This window comes from Scomber scombrus, chromosome 17 (assembly GCF_963691925.1).
Source record: "Scomber scombrus chromosome 17, fScoSco1.1, whole genome shotgun sequence".
Taxonomy (NCBI): domain Eukaryota; kingdom Metazoa; phylum Chordata; class Actinopteri; order Scombriformes; family Scombridae; genus Scomber; species Scomber scombrus.
In genome coordinates, this window is record NC_084986.1 from 26,362,026 (window position 1) to 26,380,638 (window position 18,613).

The 18,613-nt window shown below is 38.8% G+C and overlaps 1 protein-coding gene across 1 annotated transcript; it reads left to right on the forward strand.

The window, feature by feature from the left end:
* Window positions 1–13,944: 13,944 nt before the first annotated feature.
* LOC133997778 (heparan sulfate glucosamine 3-O-sulfotransferase 5) lies at window positions 13,945–16,471 on the forward strand. The gene is made up of 2 exons (XM_062437487.1): window positions 13,945–14,061; window positions 15,207–16,471. The coding sequence occupies exons 1-2, from the start codon at window positions 13,955–13,957 to the stop codon at window positions 16,135–16,137; spliced, it is 1,038 nt and encodes a 345-aa protein (XP_062293471.1). The 5' UTR covers window positions 13,945–13,954; the 3' UTR covers window positions 16,138–16,471.
* Window positions 16,472–18,613: the final 2,142 nt, after the last annotated feature.

Consider the following 18,613-nt stretch of genomic DNA (forward strand, 5'->3'; position numbering starts at 1 on the left):
TGAGAGCAGACACGACAGGCGTCGCTCGGAGGCCCGAGAAACACCGTCTGCCTGCGTGTCTGTCGCTCCACCTGTAGGGCAACGACGGCTCCCTGCTCCATTAAGAGCTGCAGGAAACAGGAGAAGCGGGTGCTGGTTGGTTGTTAAGATCAGCCTCTCTTCGGGGTGTAGGGGGGGGGGGGGGAGTGGGGGCTGAAGGTGGGGGGTTCAGCAGCTGTCGGAGGCACACAGCCGCTCCTGAGACCTCTCTGCTAGCAGGTGTTTCTACCTGATGTGATTCAGAGTTCTCCCAGAGGTGGAGAGAGAGCACAGAGCCCCTTCCATCACACACACACACACACACACACACACACACACACACACACACACACCCTCTCCAGCACCTCCCTTTTCACATGCCCTCCACTAACAAATCCCATTAGTGTACTTAACTCTAAAGCTAAAAACAGGCCTTCCTGCTTAATCTTGTTAGTTGTCACCATGTACGACGATACAGGCAGAGATGTGACATGAAACACACGATCATGTCAGCCTCAAAATAGACGATGAACTTGTTTGGACTGAGAGAAGAGAGGTGAGGAGGGGTGGCTCAGATGTTCTCCTGAGCTGTATTTCATAGAAGTGTAGAAACTTGTCTCTGTTTTTCTTAAAGTTAGTTTTAAAGTATTTTTCCCCTGGATGTTTCCCCAGGGTTTTTTCTTTCCATAGAAAATCAGCCAATCATCATACCGATGTAATGGATGGTGAAATGATGAGTTTGGTTCAAGGCCTCTGCTGTGTGTCTCAAAATGATTCCAGACCCGTTGTGTAAATGTAACAATCATCTTTCATGCTCAGCTCGCTGGATTTTACTGCACACATCACACTCACATTTATTTTAAACCTGACTTTAGCCTCCCAGGCAACACAAATAGTTCAATATTGCAGTAAATATATTAATAAAACATGAAGTAATCACATGATCAAAAGAATCAAATAAATGAACCATGAAATGTATTTTAAAGACTCAAGACAGAAGGATATTTTTTTCATTATCATCAACAGATTTGATTTCAAAATGAAATATGTCTTCGTCAATCAAGAAGAAGAGTGAAGAGCCAGTTTTGTGAAGTTGAAACCACAAGCAGTCACGACTGGATTTGTATTCATAATCATTATTTATTCTATTTATGGTTTACTTTATTTAATATTGGAAGTCTCCACAGCACAAATGCTTCCACAAATGGATTCACTATGTACCAATAAGCACTAAGCTGATATGATTAAAGGTACGGTCTGACTCTTTACCTCCTGCTCTGCTTTTATATGTTACAAGGCTAATTGCCATCCATCTAAATGGAAGCATATACAGCTTTGAATAGTGTTACAATTTCACTTGAGTACTATGTGAGATGACACATGAAAAACATGTAATGATGCATATAAAATACATGCATGGAGAAAAACAGCAGTGAAGTGTTCCTTTACACATCTTTTTAAAGATGAACAGGTTTTATCTCAGGTGGTAATAGCTATTCTATAACTTGGTACCCTTAAATCTTAATGACAATTTACCTCTGCAAGTAAATACTTTGGGAGGATGAAGATCTGATGAGTGATGAGTTGGATATGAATGAACCTGTGAATTTGTGTTATAGTAAAACCGCTCAGGAATATTTCTCTGGTGGTGACTGACTGATTCCTGTTTTCTAAGCTTTGCCATAGCAGAAGATGTTCAATACTACAAACCTTTATGTACTCCACCCAACTTGACTCTTTTACATACTCACCGCCCTCAACACTTCTCATACATCCTGAACTGCTTCCTGTATGATAAAGAATAAAGAAGAGACCTCACTGCGAATACGAGGCTCACAAGATTCATTCACATATGAATCAGACGGTAGACTCAGTGCTTTTTAGCCTATGAGCGTAGGCATGGCAACACACTTCCAACATCAGTTTAACATTTATGAAAGATTATGTTTTTTTCACCCGTAATCAGAATGTCCGATTATATTAAATAACTACAAGTTTGTCTTCTTTGTGACATTACAAGACATGATGCTGTTGGTTACCACTCAACCATGGCCTATTTTAGGAATGTTTGATTCCCTTTTGGAATGTGCTCAAACGTAGAATAAAGAGGAGAGAACATTTTGATGGCAGTTTACTATTTGAGGTGATATGTACTCAGCGGTATGTTTCCACACTTCTTAAAAGAATATATGTCGTCATTCATCCGAACCTCCGAGAGGAACTTCTTTTTGTTTGTGTTTGTGTACAGGTGCATCCGTTGCACACTACACACAGGGCCTTGAGATATAAAAAAAAAAAAAAGAAGAAAAACCTTGTGAAATATCTCCTCCTGTTTGTCTCTCGGCTCCAAGTTTATGATTGATGTCTTTATTTTGGTGTTTGAAGGTCACGCAGCAGTCGAGACTTTACTCAGCATTCACCGTGCTGTCATGTCAGACCTGGGAGAGAGAACACTCAACGGGCTCGCTGTTAGGTTTAGTAATTAGCTGCTTGTGTTCGGGGATGAAAACGAGGCGCGTACGAGTTCATCTCAACTCAAAGCTGTACATCCAGAGAGCTAATCAGGTTTGGGATTCCTCACAATTGTGTGTTTATTCGGAGAATTTTTAGCTTTAAATGTCGATATCAAGGTTGTGACTCGATGTTACGATGCTGAGAGAGTGTGTGCTTCATTTAAGAGATGCAGGTATGAAATGTACCAAAATCATACAGCTTCTGTCAAACATACAATGTGAGAAACTGATGAAACAGTCATTTAAAGATACTATATCTACAGTTACAGACGCTGTATGCAGCTATTAAATAAAATACAAGGAATTGAATGATGTATTGTAACTGTAAAATGAATTTCAAATTCCAATTTTAACTTTATTTATATAGCACCTTAAACACAACATGGTTGATCCAAGGTGCTTCACAAAAAAAATAGAAAACACAATAACAAGGAAATCAGAAATTAAAATACATGGTCATAAAATACATACATAGATACATAGATACGTAGAAATGAAACACAGTCATTCTATGTTACTGTGTATTGGATTACAGCACCAGACATTTTACAGTAAATTAGATTACAGTTATTAATGTAATGCTGGAAACTTTCAAACAGAACCGACTCTTTAAATGACAATTATTTATTGTTAACTGTTGAACAAGAACACACATATTTAATTCTTTTCACTGTGTGCAGGGATTGTACATAACTTGTTTACAGAAATCTAATGGCCTTCCATATGGCAGGAATACCCATGCTGAATAGTGAACTGCTGCAGTTACATCTGTGATGCACGAGGAGAATGTTGTTCCCTCAGACAGGACAGCAGAACAAAATCAGTTGTTTACCCTTAATGGAACACTGGATATGCACCGGCTCACACAGACTGTAGTAAAAGTCTCTCTGTCCACCAGTTCACTGTGGCTGTTTCCTCTTATACTCATCACACTTTGCAATATTTAAAAATGATAGCACAGAGCATTGTGTACACCAATACTGACCAATAGCATCAGTGCAATCACTTCTGACATTGAGACACATTTACAAACTGAAAAGTAACATCCTGCAAGAATCACGAGGAGGCAAGATCATGCTGAAGTTCTTTAATTTACTCCATGAATTTAAGAGAAAATATTACAAAATAAACTTCAAATTAGCAATTGCCTTTGCAAAAAGGAAAACCCAGCTGCTACAGTGGCAGGATGGTTACTGCAGTATTATGAATATCTATCTGATTTTCTACAGTAGTGTGTTGTGTTACTGAGATTTTAGGCTTAATACAAAGTACTATACTGTAATATTCACAGTAAATAACTGTGGATTTACAGTGTAACATCTTCATTGTACTTTTTACTCATTGTAAGAGTAATTGTATTACTTTACTTATTATTACTCATGTTACCAACAAGCTAGCCGTTGGTCAGTAAATACTACTTTAAAAACCATGTTTCATTTTTTTTGTGTGTTTCTTCATATATTAAACACAAGATGTAACATGTGGATGTTGAGATTGTGAAGTTTAATAGGCACCTCTGAGAAAGCTGACACACAAGTAATGAAAGTAAAGTCACAAGTAATGTAATTAATTACTATATATGTTGACTAATTAAAATCATTTAAATTAGTAATATGCATAAATGATTGCACTTTTCAAGTAACCCGCCCAACAAAGTCCATTAGTCATGTGACTGGATCCTAAATAAACAGGTTCTAAATGAGGTACTTTAAAGGCCTGGTGCACCAAAGTTCAACCACATATCGTTAAGTAGATGATGCTTGCCTAAAGGTCGCTAACATAGTAGCTCACTGCTAACCTGCCTCAACAGCTAGAAGCATGCTAGCAGTAGTTAAACTGATTTCCAAGCAACATATATAAATGGTAATATATTTCATTTTGATGAATCATAAAAACTTTTAAGTGTAGGTAAAGTTGACTTCCAGGTATGGGAAGATAAACAAAGTAAAGGTATTACACAGCAAAGTGTACAGGAGATGCACATGTACACATTCAGGTGTTGTGTATATTTCTTACCTAGATGCTTTTTGTATATAATAAATACACAATGCAGGATAAGATAACTACAGCATAGATATTGAGACAAAGGGATCTGCAGCAACAGCTGCTAAATAATGTAGGTGTAATATCACAAAATGGAAGCGTGGTTGAGAGGAGTGCAGTGGAGGTCGGAGGAGGGTGGAGCTCTAAGCTGAACAGCACAATCATTCCCTTGTGCATAAGCAAAGATCAATAACAATAATAAAGCACATAGTGGTGAATTATTCATCAATGCTCTGCCCTCTCTCTCTCTGTCTCCCCTTCTCTCCTCTTCCTCTACAATATCCTCAGCTGACTCAACTCCAGCATTGAGAGCTATACCGCCACCGCTGTCTGTCTCCATAAGATTTAGCTTCACTAACAAAGAGCCAAATGCATATCATTACGTTTTTTTGTTTTTTTTTGGACATGTAAATGTCTCCGATGAACAGATAACGTCATCCGTGATCGCAGACAATGTTCGGAGTGTGCACCGGTTCTGTCAGAGGATAATATTTGTAAGGCTGTGTGAAGTAGACTGTAGCGATTGACACAAATAAGAGATGAGGAGTCCATCAGTCAGCTGTGTGCACTGTCCCAAAAAAAAAAAATCAACTATTTTAGGGGAAAATGCTGGTGTTGTTCAGACTGATCCTGCACACACACTATCTCTGCTGAAGACATCTAGGAAACACAAACTCTTGAACCTAAATAAGTTCACAAAAATCATTTAGTCTTCACTGAGTTGGAGTTTAGCTTTACGTGGATCCGCTTTCAGGTCAACCTACTAGCTGACCTGCTATATCCATGTGTGCAAGACAGTTTGTCTATGTTAGCATGAGTGTAAGCTTTGCTGCAAATAGTGTTTTCAAAGCTAATCCATTAAGATTTTGTGCAAAGGTTAACATGAGTGATGGCCTACAGATCAATAATGGAGGCAGAGGCAGAGCACGACATACCTAAAGCTGCTCTAATCACTATTAACAATGGCTCAAATGACTGCATGTGGAAATATGTGACATATTTCATAGTGACAAACATTCAGAGAATTATCACTAACTGTGCAGTTCCCCTCCGCTCTACAGAGTGTTTTAGTGGAGCATTTAGAAGCGAAAAAAGACAGATTTTTATCAGTAGCTGGTGGATCAGGTTTGAAAGGAGACTGAATATTGCATTACATTCATTCAGTTGGACAAAAAAACTGATCCAAATGAATCGTGAACCATGTCTGATGACTGTAAATAAGTGTGTAACTGTTTATAAGGTGATATTGTGCAAATGTTGTGATAATGCTATCGCTATCACAGCATGACTAACTAAATCAGTCACGCTGTGTTCCGTTTAGCTCGGAAGTTGGAAGCTGGAGCCGGGAATGACGTCACACTTGAGTTTGTATCATTCCAGTTTAGAAGTCAGAAAACCAGTTCTAGCCAGGTTAGTCAGCTGTTCTGTCTCTCTGCATCCCGAGCGCCCCCTGCAGGTTTGGAGCAGTGATCGGCTATGAAGCGTTTTGCTTTTGAAGGAGGTTTCTTGGTTTGAATCGTTTAGTGCTCTGCATCGTTTCTCTATTTGCAGCGCGTTTGATGATGCTGCATTTGTCTTTGTTTTTTGCAGCACGTTTTTTCATTTGCAACACGTTTCTCTTTTTGCACCTCGTTTAGACTTGTGTTTGAGTTTGTACATTTGAATCGTTTCTGTACTTGAAGCTGTTTTCCTTAACGGAGACGCGTTTGGCCGTTGCAGTGCGTTTGGCCCTAGTCGGCCACCGTAGGTTAGCCACTGATAGCAATACCAGTTGATAAAAAAGCATTTTGTTTTATTTTCACATACAAATAGTGTAGCAACATGTCCACAGATAGAAGTTGGACAGTACTGTGTGTATGACTGATTTAATGAGACATTAATAAGACAGAGGTGCTAATAAACAGGATGTTAGTACAACTTTCACACTGTTGATGAACGGGCGGAACATCTTGGATTTTGAGGTTGGAGCTGTTGAGGTTCATCCAACTTTCCGAGTCGTAAGAATCCTGACTTCAGGAAGCGTTCCGGTTGAAATTTCTAACTGGGAACTCAGAAATTCCAACTTCCAAACATTTAATCCTAAATGAATTAAAATCTTTTTGACCTGATCCAAAACACACAAAACACAACCTACAGAATATTAGAGCTGCAATGATTGATTGATTCATTAGTAGTTGCCAACAACTTAATTAATTGCCAACTATTTTGATTGTCGATCAATCGTTATTAGTCATATTTTAAGAAAACATTTTCAAATTCTCAGATTCCAGCTTCTCAAATGTGAATATTTTCTGGTTTATTTGGTCTTACTCTGTCAGAGTAAACCGAGTATATTTGGCTGTTCAGGTTAAAAGAGAACATTTGACGATGTCATCTTGTGCTTTTGGAAACAGTGAACATTAGCTTCACCATTTTCTGACATTTTATGGACCAAAAAACAAACTGATTAAATCAAGAAAATAATCTACAGATTAATTGATAATAAAATGAGTTACAGTTAGTTGCAGCCGTACATAACATTGTGTTCCTAAACCTGATCTGAAAGTGAGCAGAGGACTGTCAGACCTGATCCCAAATGTGGTCCAGCTGTAAAGACCCAAACAGAGAGAGAGACCACCGACCCTGGTGACACAATGATTTCACAAATAACACTTTTTGTTGGCTTAGAGAAACACATTTTTGTCCTGTGAAGATGATGATGATGATGATGATGATGATGATGATGATGATGATGATGATGCTGATGATGATGATGATGATGACACACGACCTGATCAGAGCTGATAAAACTCCTCTCTAAAGAATGGAGCGCTACCCAACCTATATGATTTGATCAGGTCCTGGGCCTCGTTACACATGGACGGCTCCAGATCCAAGCTGTAATAGATGTATAGATAGATCTAGATAAATAGATACTCATTATATCTGGTAAACAGTAACACAGGAAGGAACTGAGTCAACTTCACAATATTCACATAGAAAACAGAACCTGATCATGTCCTTTTCTCGTTTCTATTCCGTCTTTTGTGGGGGAGGGAAGCAGCAGGCCAGTGATGAGCTTGTAAGCAACAGCAAAACCTCAGTGAGTTATGTGAAGTGTAGAAAATGACTTGATAGATCGAGGCGCAATATGGCACAAGTCCCTGCTATGGTTTTCCTGTCACACCACCCAGCTGTTATCACCACTGCAGCTGTCCTCATGACTGAGTCTCCAGACCAGACAGTTAAAGTATGTGTGTGTGCGTGTGTGTGTGTGTGTGCGTGCGTGCGTGTGGAGAGATGAAGGGATTGGTGATCTTTGCTATTTCAATAACTTTCTTTTTAGTAATACAATGAATGAACAGAATAGGAAAGAAGCTAATGAGCGCTGAGCTGCAGTGATCTATTTTTACCATTGCCCTCGTGTACTCCTCTAGAAATGAGCAGTGCAGATTATTAGCACAGCACATCAAATGCCTTAATAACTAAAGAGGTTTTTATGCAGTGTCACCGTAAATATACACTTCAAGCTCAAATGAAGCTCATATATTCCACATTCCAGTATTTGGAAATTAATTATACATGTTATCAGTGCTGTAAACAGCAACACTTTTCACTGTTTTTAATTACACACAAAAAAAGGCCAGTCAGCATTTCTCTAATCGCTCAGTGTTTTTTTGGGGGGGCGTTTTCTGCAGCGTTCGTTCTCAGCCCGTCAGCCCCGAAGGCTGCCAGCTCACTTATGATTGATCGCTCCCGACACATGTCGGTCACATTTTTTTTTTTGCGAGGGAGAAAAAGGAAAGTACCCGCTTTTCATTTCAGCAGAGGGAAGTTTGGTGATCTGAGACACGCCAAGGTCAGGAGCTGAGATGAGAAAAAGAATGAGAGGAGGATGATCTCTGTTGTTGTGGACTAGAATTTTTAAAAGTCTTACGATGGGCACTTTTGGCATCGCTGCTTTAAAATGCACTAAACATCATTAAAGAGACTTCAAGAGTTCTACAGCGTACGCTCACGGCAGACTGGGTGGATAAAAGGAGTGTAAAAATACAGTGTTACTGGGCTATATTGATTAATTATGGGCTTTCAATTCAGTTCATGTAGTGACTTCAATTCAACACCCCATCGCCACATGATTAAATCATTACTAATGAAACTGTGATCCACTGACTTTTTGTCTATTGCCACAATGAAGTCTTAAATCCCCCATTGACCAACACTTCCATGACATGCTATCCTTAAATATAGTGACCTTTTTAAAAAGAAATTTGCCATGGATATTCAAGGTCAGGTATCTATGGACACCATGTGACCCTTTTCTAAATCAGTCCAAACATTTCAATGATTGTATACATCAGCATGTGTTTCCAGGTGTTGGGGAGTAATACTGCAAATATGAAAAAAGTAGTATCTGAAATCTGATAAACTGACTCGAGTGATGTCACTGTCAGTGTCAGGTGGGTCAGAAGTTTGAAAAGTAAAAATAATCTGGGGGTGTGGAGTTAGAAAGAAGTGAGGATAGATAGATAGATAGATAGATAGATAGATAGATAGATAGATAGATAGATAGATAGATAGATAGATAGATAGATAGATAGATAGATAGATAGATAGATAGATAGATAGATAGATAGATAGATAGATAGATAGATAGATAGCCTTTATACTCATTGTATATGCATACAACAAAATTAAAATTGCTACTTTGTGGTGCAAACATAAAAACACAGGAGGACATTGAATAAAACATGCAACATAAAATAAAATAAAACACAGCACATAAAATAGAGTAAATGTGTGTGTAGCAGCATGAGTGGATGACATTTTCCTAAGTTCTTTATCTTATGTAAAGAGCAAATTGCTTAGGGAAAAATATCTCAGGATACATGATATCTCAGTATAATCTGTGGAATACTCTTAACTTTCCAAATTAAATACCATGCTCTAAAGAACAGACATGTTATGATATGGAAGTCATGGTCCATAGCAGATGAACCCTTTCCATTTTGGACAAACTTTGGAATTGTTGTTCAGTTTCATATTCAACTCCTGTCAATGTTTTTGTCAAGTGCAACCAGGTTAAAATGTGTACATATCACATTTTCTTCAGCAAATTGCAATGAAGTTCAGACGGCACCACCTGTGATTTCTTCCTCTCATTTAACTCTTGGGAATAAAGCAAAAAGCAAGTCCTAAAAAACATGAAACTATTCATTTTAAAGAACTAATTACCTGTCACTCAAAGGACAAACTTTACATTTTGGTTCACTACTGATAAGGCTGCACAGTACAGTAAAATCATTAGTGTTGTTTTCTTACTTTAGTATTATGAACACTGCAGCCTCCAGGGAGGGTGCTATCACAGCATTAGTCTTTTCGTGTTATGTGTGGAGCTGTAAACTAAGCTCCATCAGAGCTCTCTTGCAAATCTCCCGTGTTCATGTCAGCTTCTCCTGCAGACGTTTTAAACTGTATCTTCACCAGAAGATTTTCTTCGCACAGCGAGAAACTTTTCAAGTGCTATTTGATTTTTCTGATCAAGCACCCTGTGCCCTGCAGGGAGGAATTCTATCCAAGACTGTTACAGACGGTGTGCTAGAATCTAAAGCATCTGCAGGCAAATTTTTATTTCCCTTGCCTAGGATCTGTGCACTCACTGCATCATGCCTGGCATTTTAGGAAAAGATTGTCACTATTTTGTGTTTTCTCTCTCCGAGCGATGCTGCTACCCCCTGGTTGTTCGATCAAAACATCCCTCAGTCTTGAAGCCCTACGAGGAGAAAACAGCAGAGTTTATTTAGGTCACAGTGAATTAGAATCTGCTTTATAGACAAGACAAATAACTTTTATCCTTTCCTTTCAGGAGTGATCTTTCCAGATGGAAGCAGAGGTGTTTTAGAAGAAGGTGTTTTTCTCCCTAAAGCATCGTAGATGAATTATTCTATAATTTTTACATCAACATCTTAGTGGTGTGTGGCACTGTTAAATATGCACGTACACTCAGCTGGGGCCCCTGTAAATTCTCTTACCTCTTTAAACAAAAGTAGAGGCTTTGGCCTGGTGCACAGTTTATGAAAATAACTGCTTCATAATTGATAATTGTGTACAGACCCCCTCCTGTGCTCACGGCCTAGCACAGCTGTTCTGGCTGTACCTCCTTGACAGGGCGAACAATTAATTTCTGTGTATGCTTATAAATAAGTCATAAAGACCATGCAGCAAGTGGTACTCTCTATTCATTAGTGCAACAGAACAATATCTAGTGAGAGCTGCCGTGAATCTCTGTAGGTCAAAGACTCTATATCGGAACAAAAGAGTTTCAGTGATGGTCCAATAATGAACAATAGGCACTGCAGATCTATCAAACTCATTTCTATTCATGCCTGAAGTGTTATGAGTGAGCGTCTATCTAAAGCATGAGGAGATTCAAGCCTTTTATTTATACGCCTTTCCAAAAAACAAATACAGGCCTATATGTGCAAAAGTGCAAAAAATGGCATAAACAGTGTAGTCAACTCTAATACAAGCTGCTAACATTAGCACGGCTGGCTAACTAACATATTACCTACCCAATAACTTTATTTTCGGGAATATATATCAACAACAATCATTTTGTGGGTCATTTTTATTTCAGTCATAATTTCTCATCATTATATGGCACTAAGTTATTATAACATCATGTATGTATTCATCAAACACATATTGAAAACTCCATCGGTTTTATGCTAACCGTAGCCGCTAAAGGCTGCTAGGCTTTTCTAGCAAACTCTGGAGCTAATGTGGATTAGCTAGCTAACTACAGTTGATGAATGTGAGATGTCATTTTAGCCGGCAAAATGTAGAGTAGAGGATTAAAAAGTTGAAGCTTTCTTATGGTCATGTTGTTTAAAAGATCCATTGTTAGCATCGCAAACTGCATAGGCTATATTTACTAGATTGGAAAAGTGTAGCTGGTATAACTGGGTTGGAGGAAAGTGAGGAAACGATGGCATAATGGCTAAAATGTAGTATAACAGACATACTGTATAACATATAGTAAGTGGAAAGGTCAGATGTACAGCAATTTCAGTATTTGCTAAAGCTTCTTTAGTGAACACTTAGCTGCCAGGTCATTAGACCGGAGGCCATTTATGGAAGAATTTGGAAGAAGGTTAAAGTCAAAATTTATTTTGAAAGTTTAGATTTTAAAAGTGAGAAATAGGGGCATCATGGCTCATAGTATTATGAGCACAGTGTCACAGGGATATTTGTTGAATATCAGTCTCCTATCGCCTCGTTTACTGTCACCTCTCTATGGTCCATCTCAGAATACAGACACACCAAAAAACACTGATAGTCAGGAGAAACAGTAGTCAAAGTCGTTTTTCAATGTTTTACAGTGCAACAGTTCCTGTTTTGAAAATGTTCTTGATATGAATGGCACACGGAGAAAATGTGGATTACTTTAAGCTAGTATATAGATAGTGTCTCTGACCACTAGAAATATGGAGCAGACTTTATTTCCATTGAAAACTATTGAATTTATAGCTCCCACTTGTTTCAGAGATACAGCCTGTAATGAAAAACATTTCTTTTCTAAATGGGACTCCACAAACACGGGGCTGGCCCCTGGCTAACCGGCTATATTCTTCTGCTTTGTCAGACTGACGAAAGTGCAATTGCTCTGCTGGTCTCCCTTCAGAAGTCACCATGAGGCAATATGACTGAAATGTTTTCCAGTCTCACTGGGGTCAAAGCTCTGTCCACTTGTTTATGAGATGGTCGAGAGGATCTCCTCTATCAGTAATGGTAGGCAGTTTAAAAGGCTGGATTAGAGTGCAGTTGGCCCTTTTTGTAATAGAGCTACGGATTCTGTATGGATCTGTTATTCCATAATGTGATTTAGCCAGTCACACTGTGGTAAGCTTGCAAATGCAGGAAGTACTGCAGGTATCGATCTGCAAAAAACTTAAGATAGTCTTCTCTTTAATTACAATGAGACAGACATTTCTCTGCTCCATCTGTATATAAGAGGATGCAGTGCCCTCTTTTGGATGGACAGATGAATTCTTTCATTTTTCTTTGGAGGTCACAAGAGTCATCAACACAATGTGACAACTCGTACACATTTTTCTCTGCAAGTCCTCTTATGTATCTGTTAAGATTAGCGTTAAGATTTTTGGCGATTGAGGCTTTAAAGTCTTTCATAGAAGAAAACAAAAGAATGCTCCAAGGAGCCCGACTGGGAAATAACAGATGGGGTGGAAAGAGAATGAGTTTTGATATTATACACCCTTACATAAGTAGAATTTTAAGGTTTCTGTAACATTAAAGATGCACCAATCAATATCTTTATATCAGCAAGGGATAAAATGACTATATGTAATGACTATGTGTAATGTGTATGTTGTAGCTCCTTTGCTAACATGTTCACCATAACAACTTAAGAAGGTGATAATATGTCAGTGTGGTGTTGATAGCTTATTGCACTGTCCAAGTGACCACAAAGTAAATGTAGCTAAATGAATGGTGGAACTGTGGTTAAAGAATTTGGTTATTTATGGGGTTTTTTTTCTTCTCAAGCACACAAAATTATTTTGATGTCTTTTTTTAATTCTAAAGCCACATTCAATTTTATTTTTGTACATTGAGGGCAGCGGCCTACGCTGTAAACACAACATTTATGTAATCATCATCTAAAAGTAGTCCCTGATGTGATAGCAAACAACTGCTTATTTACATATTGAGCAGACACAAAGTAACATTAGCATTACAGAATTACTCAATACACTTTCAGCTGTTTGAACTCCGGATACTCCTGAGAAAGAATAGTTGTCTCTTTAGTTCATCAATGCTCCACTATATGTTCACCTAACTGTGTCTGTCTGCTGTTTGGTGCTGGGCAGATAATGTTCTGTACGTTTATCAGATGCTGTAGCTGGAAAAAAAGTTGATGCCAAAACCAAAAGAGTAAATTTGCGGTTTGATGAGCGACCCCTTTTGCATTACATATAGTCGTTTTTACCCATTGTTCATATAGAAATATTGATAAGTGCAGCTTTAACTTGTGTTCCCACCTCAGCATTGACAGAGTTGGACTGACCAACACCGACTTTTGGCCACACTTCTTATCATACATTTCAGTTTGGAACCTCACAGTACGAGGGCTGCCCGTACACTAGATGGAGTCTGACTCTGCGGTTGGCAGAAATAAATAAGTACATCTTACAAAGTGGTGTTTGGTGGGTGAGCATTTCCTCTAATGGCACTGCAGCACTTTTCAGGCGTGTGTGAGTGCGGCTTAATCACTTGTAAGACTTGATTGAGTGTGTGTTAATAAACATCCCCTGGTGATTAGTGGTTTATGTGCTCTGCTCTCCGCAGGCTGAAGACGCAGTCCTGAAGATTGATGGAGGGCCATGCTATTCAAACAGCAGGCATTGCTGAGACAGAAGCTCTTCGTTCTGGGCAGCCTCGCTATCGGAAGTGTCCTCTATCTTGTGGCCAGGGTTGGGACCTTGGATAGGTAAGTTATCACTGTCACTATCTGAGAAATACCCTTATTTAAATGAGATTAAGTCATGAAATGATAATATAAGACAATGTTAGTGCTGCTCTAAACATTAAAACCTGGCAGGTTTTGGGTCAAGAAGATGTTTTTACAGTTTTGGCAGCAATGGACATTTAACACTTTACCCTGAATTGTTCCTGTCAGGCAGTGTTTCCTGTGTATGAGGTTAGGTTCTGCTAGTTTTTTGCAAATGATGCCATATTTTTACATAACTCAGGGAAATTCAGAGTAGATTTGGAGTGCGAAAAACTGCATATAAGTTATTAAGTAAGTGTCACTTTGAAAAGAGATAACCTTTGTTTCACATGATTTCCATGAAATTATATTTTTATCAGTGCAATGATTCATTAACCTTATTTTCAGTCTTAGTTCAGTTTGTTGGATAGTTATAATTAGTTTAGTTACTTATAGTTATTTATAATTATTACATTCCCAGTGAAGTTTATTGTTTTGGTCATGGTTTATCTTACTGTACATCACAAAAAAACAACTTCATTGAGGTCCAGTCCTTTTTAATTTACTGCAAAAAATGATCAATTTATCTTTAGTCGCTTTTGTCTATTGAGACCAAAAAACTAGTGAAAAAATAACCGGCAGTGACGCTGTTTTCCAACACAAATCACATTGTTTCTTTCTAGTTTCACTGTCATTTTCCTTGATCTTTTGTCAGTATCTTACTGGATACTGACACTTATTACTGCAAAACTCTTGAAACGACTTGATTTGAATTGGAAATAGGCTGAAATAGTGTGACGGCACTGGACATTTTATCTTGATGAGACTCTCAAAAATAACTTGATAAGCTGGATAGTTCTGTGTACACTGCAACCCATGCAATCAGGCTGCATTATTGGTGTTGACATGAATAGCCATTGTAGCTGAACAGGCAAAACACACAAGTACAGAAACACAGACTTAATGTAACAAGCCTTTAACAAACCCTTTTTGTGTGTGTAGCATGATGGAGTTGACCAAAATCAGAAAGGAATGCGCTTTAAACAATCCGAACATTTCACATCATATCACATTAAAGATCTTTCTAATGAAGAAGATCTTGAAGAGAAATATATTGAAACAGTCTTTTGATTTTTTTCTTTCAGGCTTCAGCCCATTTGCCCCATCGAGAGCAGACTGCCCCCCCCTGAGCCAGAGCAGATCCCTCTCCGCACCCTACAGTTTAAGCGTGGTCTGCTGCATGAACTACGCAAGGGCAATGCCACCAAAGAGCAAATCCGCCTGCACAACCTGGTCCAGCAGTTGCCTCGCGCCATTATCATTGGGGTGCGCAAGGGGGGCACCCGCGCCCTGCTGGAAATGCTCAATCTGCATCCGGCAGTGGTCAAGGCCTCGCAGGAGATCCACTTCTTTGACAATGACCAAAACTACGCCCGGGGCATCGACTGGTACAGGGAGAAAATGCCCTTCTCCTTCCCTTATCAGATCACCATTGAGAAGAGCCCTGCCTACTTCATTACGGAGGAAGTCCCCGAACGCATCTTCAAGATGAACTCCTCCATCAAGCTGCTGATCATCGTCCGTGAGCCCACGACCAGAGCTGTGTCCGACTACACGCAAGTGCTGGAGGGTAAGGAGCGCAAAAACAAAACCTACCACAAGTTTGAAAAGCTGGCCATCGACGGGAACACCTGCGAGGTGAACACCAAGTACAAAGCAGTCCGCACCAGCATCTACACCAAACACCTGGAACGCTGGCTGAAGTACTTTCCCGTGGAGCAGTTCCACATCGTAGACGGGGATCGCCTCATTACCGACCCGCTGCCGGAGCTGCAGCTTGTCGAACGCTTCCTCAACCTGCCCTCGAGGATCAGTCAGTACAACCTATACTTCAATGCCACCAGAGGATTTTACTGTCTGCGATTTAACATTGTCTTCAACAAGTGCCTGGCAGGCAGCAAGGGTCGCATCCATCCAGAGGTGGACCAGTCAGTGGTGACTAAATTGCAGAAGTTCTTTCATCCCTTCAATCAGAAGTTTTACCAGATCACTGGTAGGACATTCAACTGGCCATGATGAGCTTTGAACTCCTACGAGACTCCATGGATTGGTGTTTTTTTTCAAAATGCCAAGCTATGAGATCTCAAAAGATATCAATAGCACTTTGATTGAATTTAATACAAGAATGACATTGTGACCAAATATAAAAAGAAAGTTGATGTTAGTTCGTTTTTACGTGTGTGAAATTAACACAAAGTAGTTTGATGGTTTGACTAAAGGATTGAGTTCAAAGCACTTGATCTTGCAAATGAATTCACTTGTCTGTCATTGTTCCCTGTGAAGAAAAAGCCCAGTACTGAACTGTGTGATTAACTGAAGAGATTATTTTTGTTGCTTTTTAAAAAGACTATCAAACACCAACATTCATGCTGTTAAGATAAGCTTTAAGTGTGATGCTTTTTTCATGATGAAACATCTTGAAAGATGACAAAATGACATCTTACAAACAGCAAAATTGTTCATTTGTTCTTCATCGCATTGTTTATTTGACCAAAACTGCATGTGCAATCAAGATGCCGTCTAACATTGTAGGCTCTTCTCTTAGCCGTCTTTTGTTGTCTTGTTATTCAAGACCATCGCAGGTTGTTTTTTTCTCTCCGCTGCATTTTATTTTCGATTCACGCTATGATTAATCCATTAGAGGATGACCTCCTTTAATTCTCAACAAAACAACATCCAACCTGAAAAACAGAACAGGCTCCTCGGAATATGATCTTGTGTTTCACGCTTGACTTGAACCATGTCCAAAAAACCTTCAAAGCATTTAAGACTCAAGATTGTGTTTTATTGTAAGTACGTTGTTTCTTCCCACCTACAGTTTTTACATCGGTTTGTGAAACACCTGGCAAAAAGCCATAGTAAGAAAAAAAAAAAAAGAGTCATCCGATGATAATCATCATCAGAAGGTTTGATGATTCTCATCAACCAACTGTTTATTCTATGATGATAAGCAAAATGTGTCTGTTTCTGTGCAAATAGTCATTCTGTATCATAAGTGTGTTGTTAAAAAAGGTTAAATTAAAAGAACATGAAAACATTTGTCAGCTGATTTTGATTGTCATGTCTCCTCAAGCAGGTTCATGTCTGAAGCAGTTGGACTGGAAGTACTATTGTTGCACTTTTTGGGGTGCCCCAATCTAACATAGTCAGGGCCAGTCCTGTCTGTAAGCATAGTCAAGAGTCAAGTTCAAAAATATGCCTACAAACACCTCCAAGTGACTCTCTAAGTGATAGAGTGACAAGAGTCATGGTTTTAAGGGGAGTTAGTCAACATGCTGGAACTATTTCTCGGCCTGCAGCCAAGCTAGTTGCTGTATTGTGGCATAGTAGTACTTTGAACTATGTACTAATATATTAGAATGCAAAGATCCTCGCAATGACAATGATATCATGTTGATGCTCGGCAGGTATATTGTTTACCACGGTCACATCTTAGTTTAGCATGCTTACATGCTAACATTTGCAGATTAGTGCTAAACATAAAGTACACATGAGGTCAATGGTAATGTTCTGAGTTTTTTTTTTTTCCCGAGTATTTGGTCAACAGCCAAAGGACCAATTTTACCTGATGGCGACGCTAGATGAAAAGTCAAGGGATAGGGTTTTTACAATTCATTCTAGGGTGGGGGTGGGGGGCATGATAGTGTATTCTTAATTTCATGGTAATCCATCCCATTGTCACTCATATATTTCAATTCAACAAACTGTACACATCTAGTCATTTGACAGCAGATAAAATTATGATTATGTCCAAAAACTGTACCTCCACATACACATATCCAAGCAGAAAAAGGTTTTTTATATATATTATTATTATTGTTATTTAACATTAACTATCTGCAAATGAAGCAAAACTTGAGCAGCAGGTATGGAACAAGGAGACATGAGGTAAGTTATATAACAGCTGCCTGAGATTTTTTACACATTGGCCATAATGTTTTACAATGAATGTAGTAACAAAGTGGGTGCTGACATCTAGTGTTGTATGCCTGTACACAACAGCAACAAATAAAGCTCTTGTGGACACATGCCTTAGTTATGAGAAAGGGAATGAGTGTTAATCACCTGTGCACATACAATGGAAAGCATGTATTGATACTTTTTTTTCTAGAAAAGACTTGGCACTATACAACTGTTCTGCCAGCCATCTGCTCTGCTTTTCTGGGTAAATGAATAATACTATGTACCTATAGTAGGGTGGATTAGGGTAATGTGGGACATTGACTAATGTGGGACAGTTAAACTCCAGTGCATTTATCTCTTTTTCCTATTCAATTATTTTAAAGGTAACTAGTATATGCGTACTGTGTAAGTTATATTGTTTAAAATTGCATGTGTACATACAGCCTACTAGTTTTTTAACCTAAAAAACTGTATGCTTATGAGATTAAATGACCAAATATGGGCGTGCACATTTCAGAACGTTTTGGCAGACGAGGCTGTGCTGTATAAATCAAAGTATTTCTAAGCCTAAAAACTAGTGTCCCAGATT

Excerpts from the sequence above, each read along its gene's own strand:
- LOC133997778 (XM_062437487.1), top strand. The coding sequence starts at position 13,955 with ATGCTATTCAAACAGCAGGCATTGCTGAGACAGAAGCTCTTCGTTCTG. Across the intron at positions 14,062-15,206 it reads AGGGTTGGGACCTTGGATAG|GCTTCAGCCCATTTGCCCCA; the intron begins GTAAGTTATCAC and ends TTTTTCTTTCAG.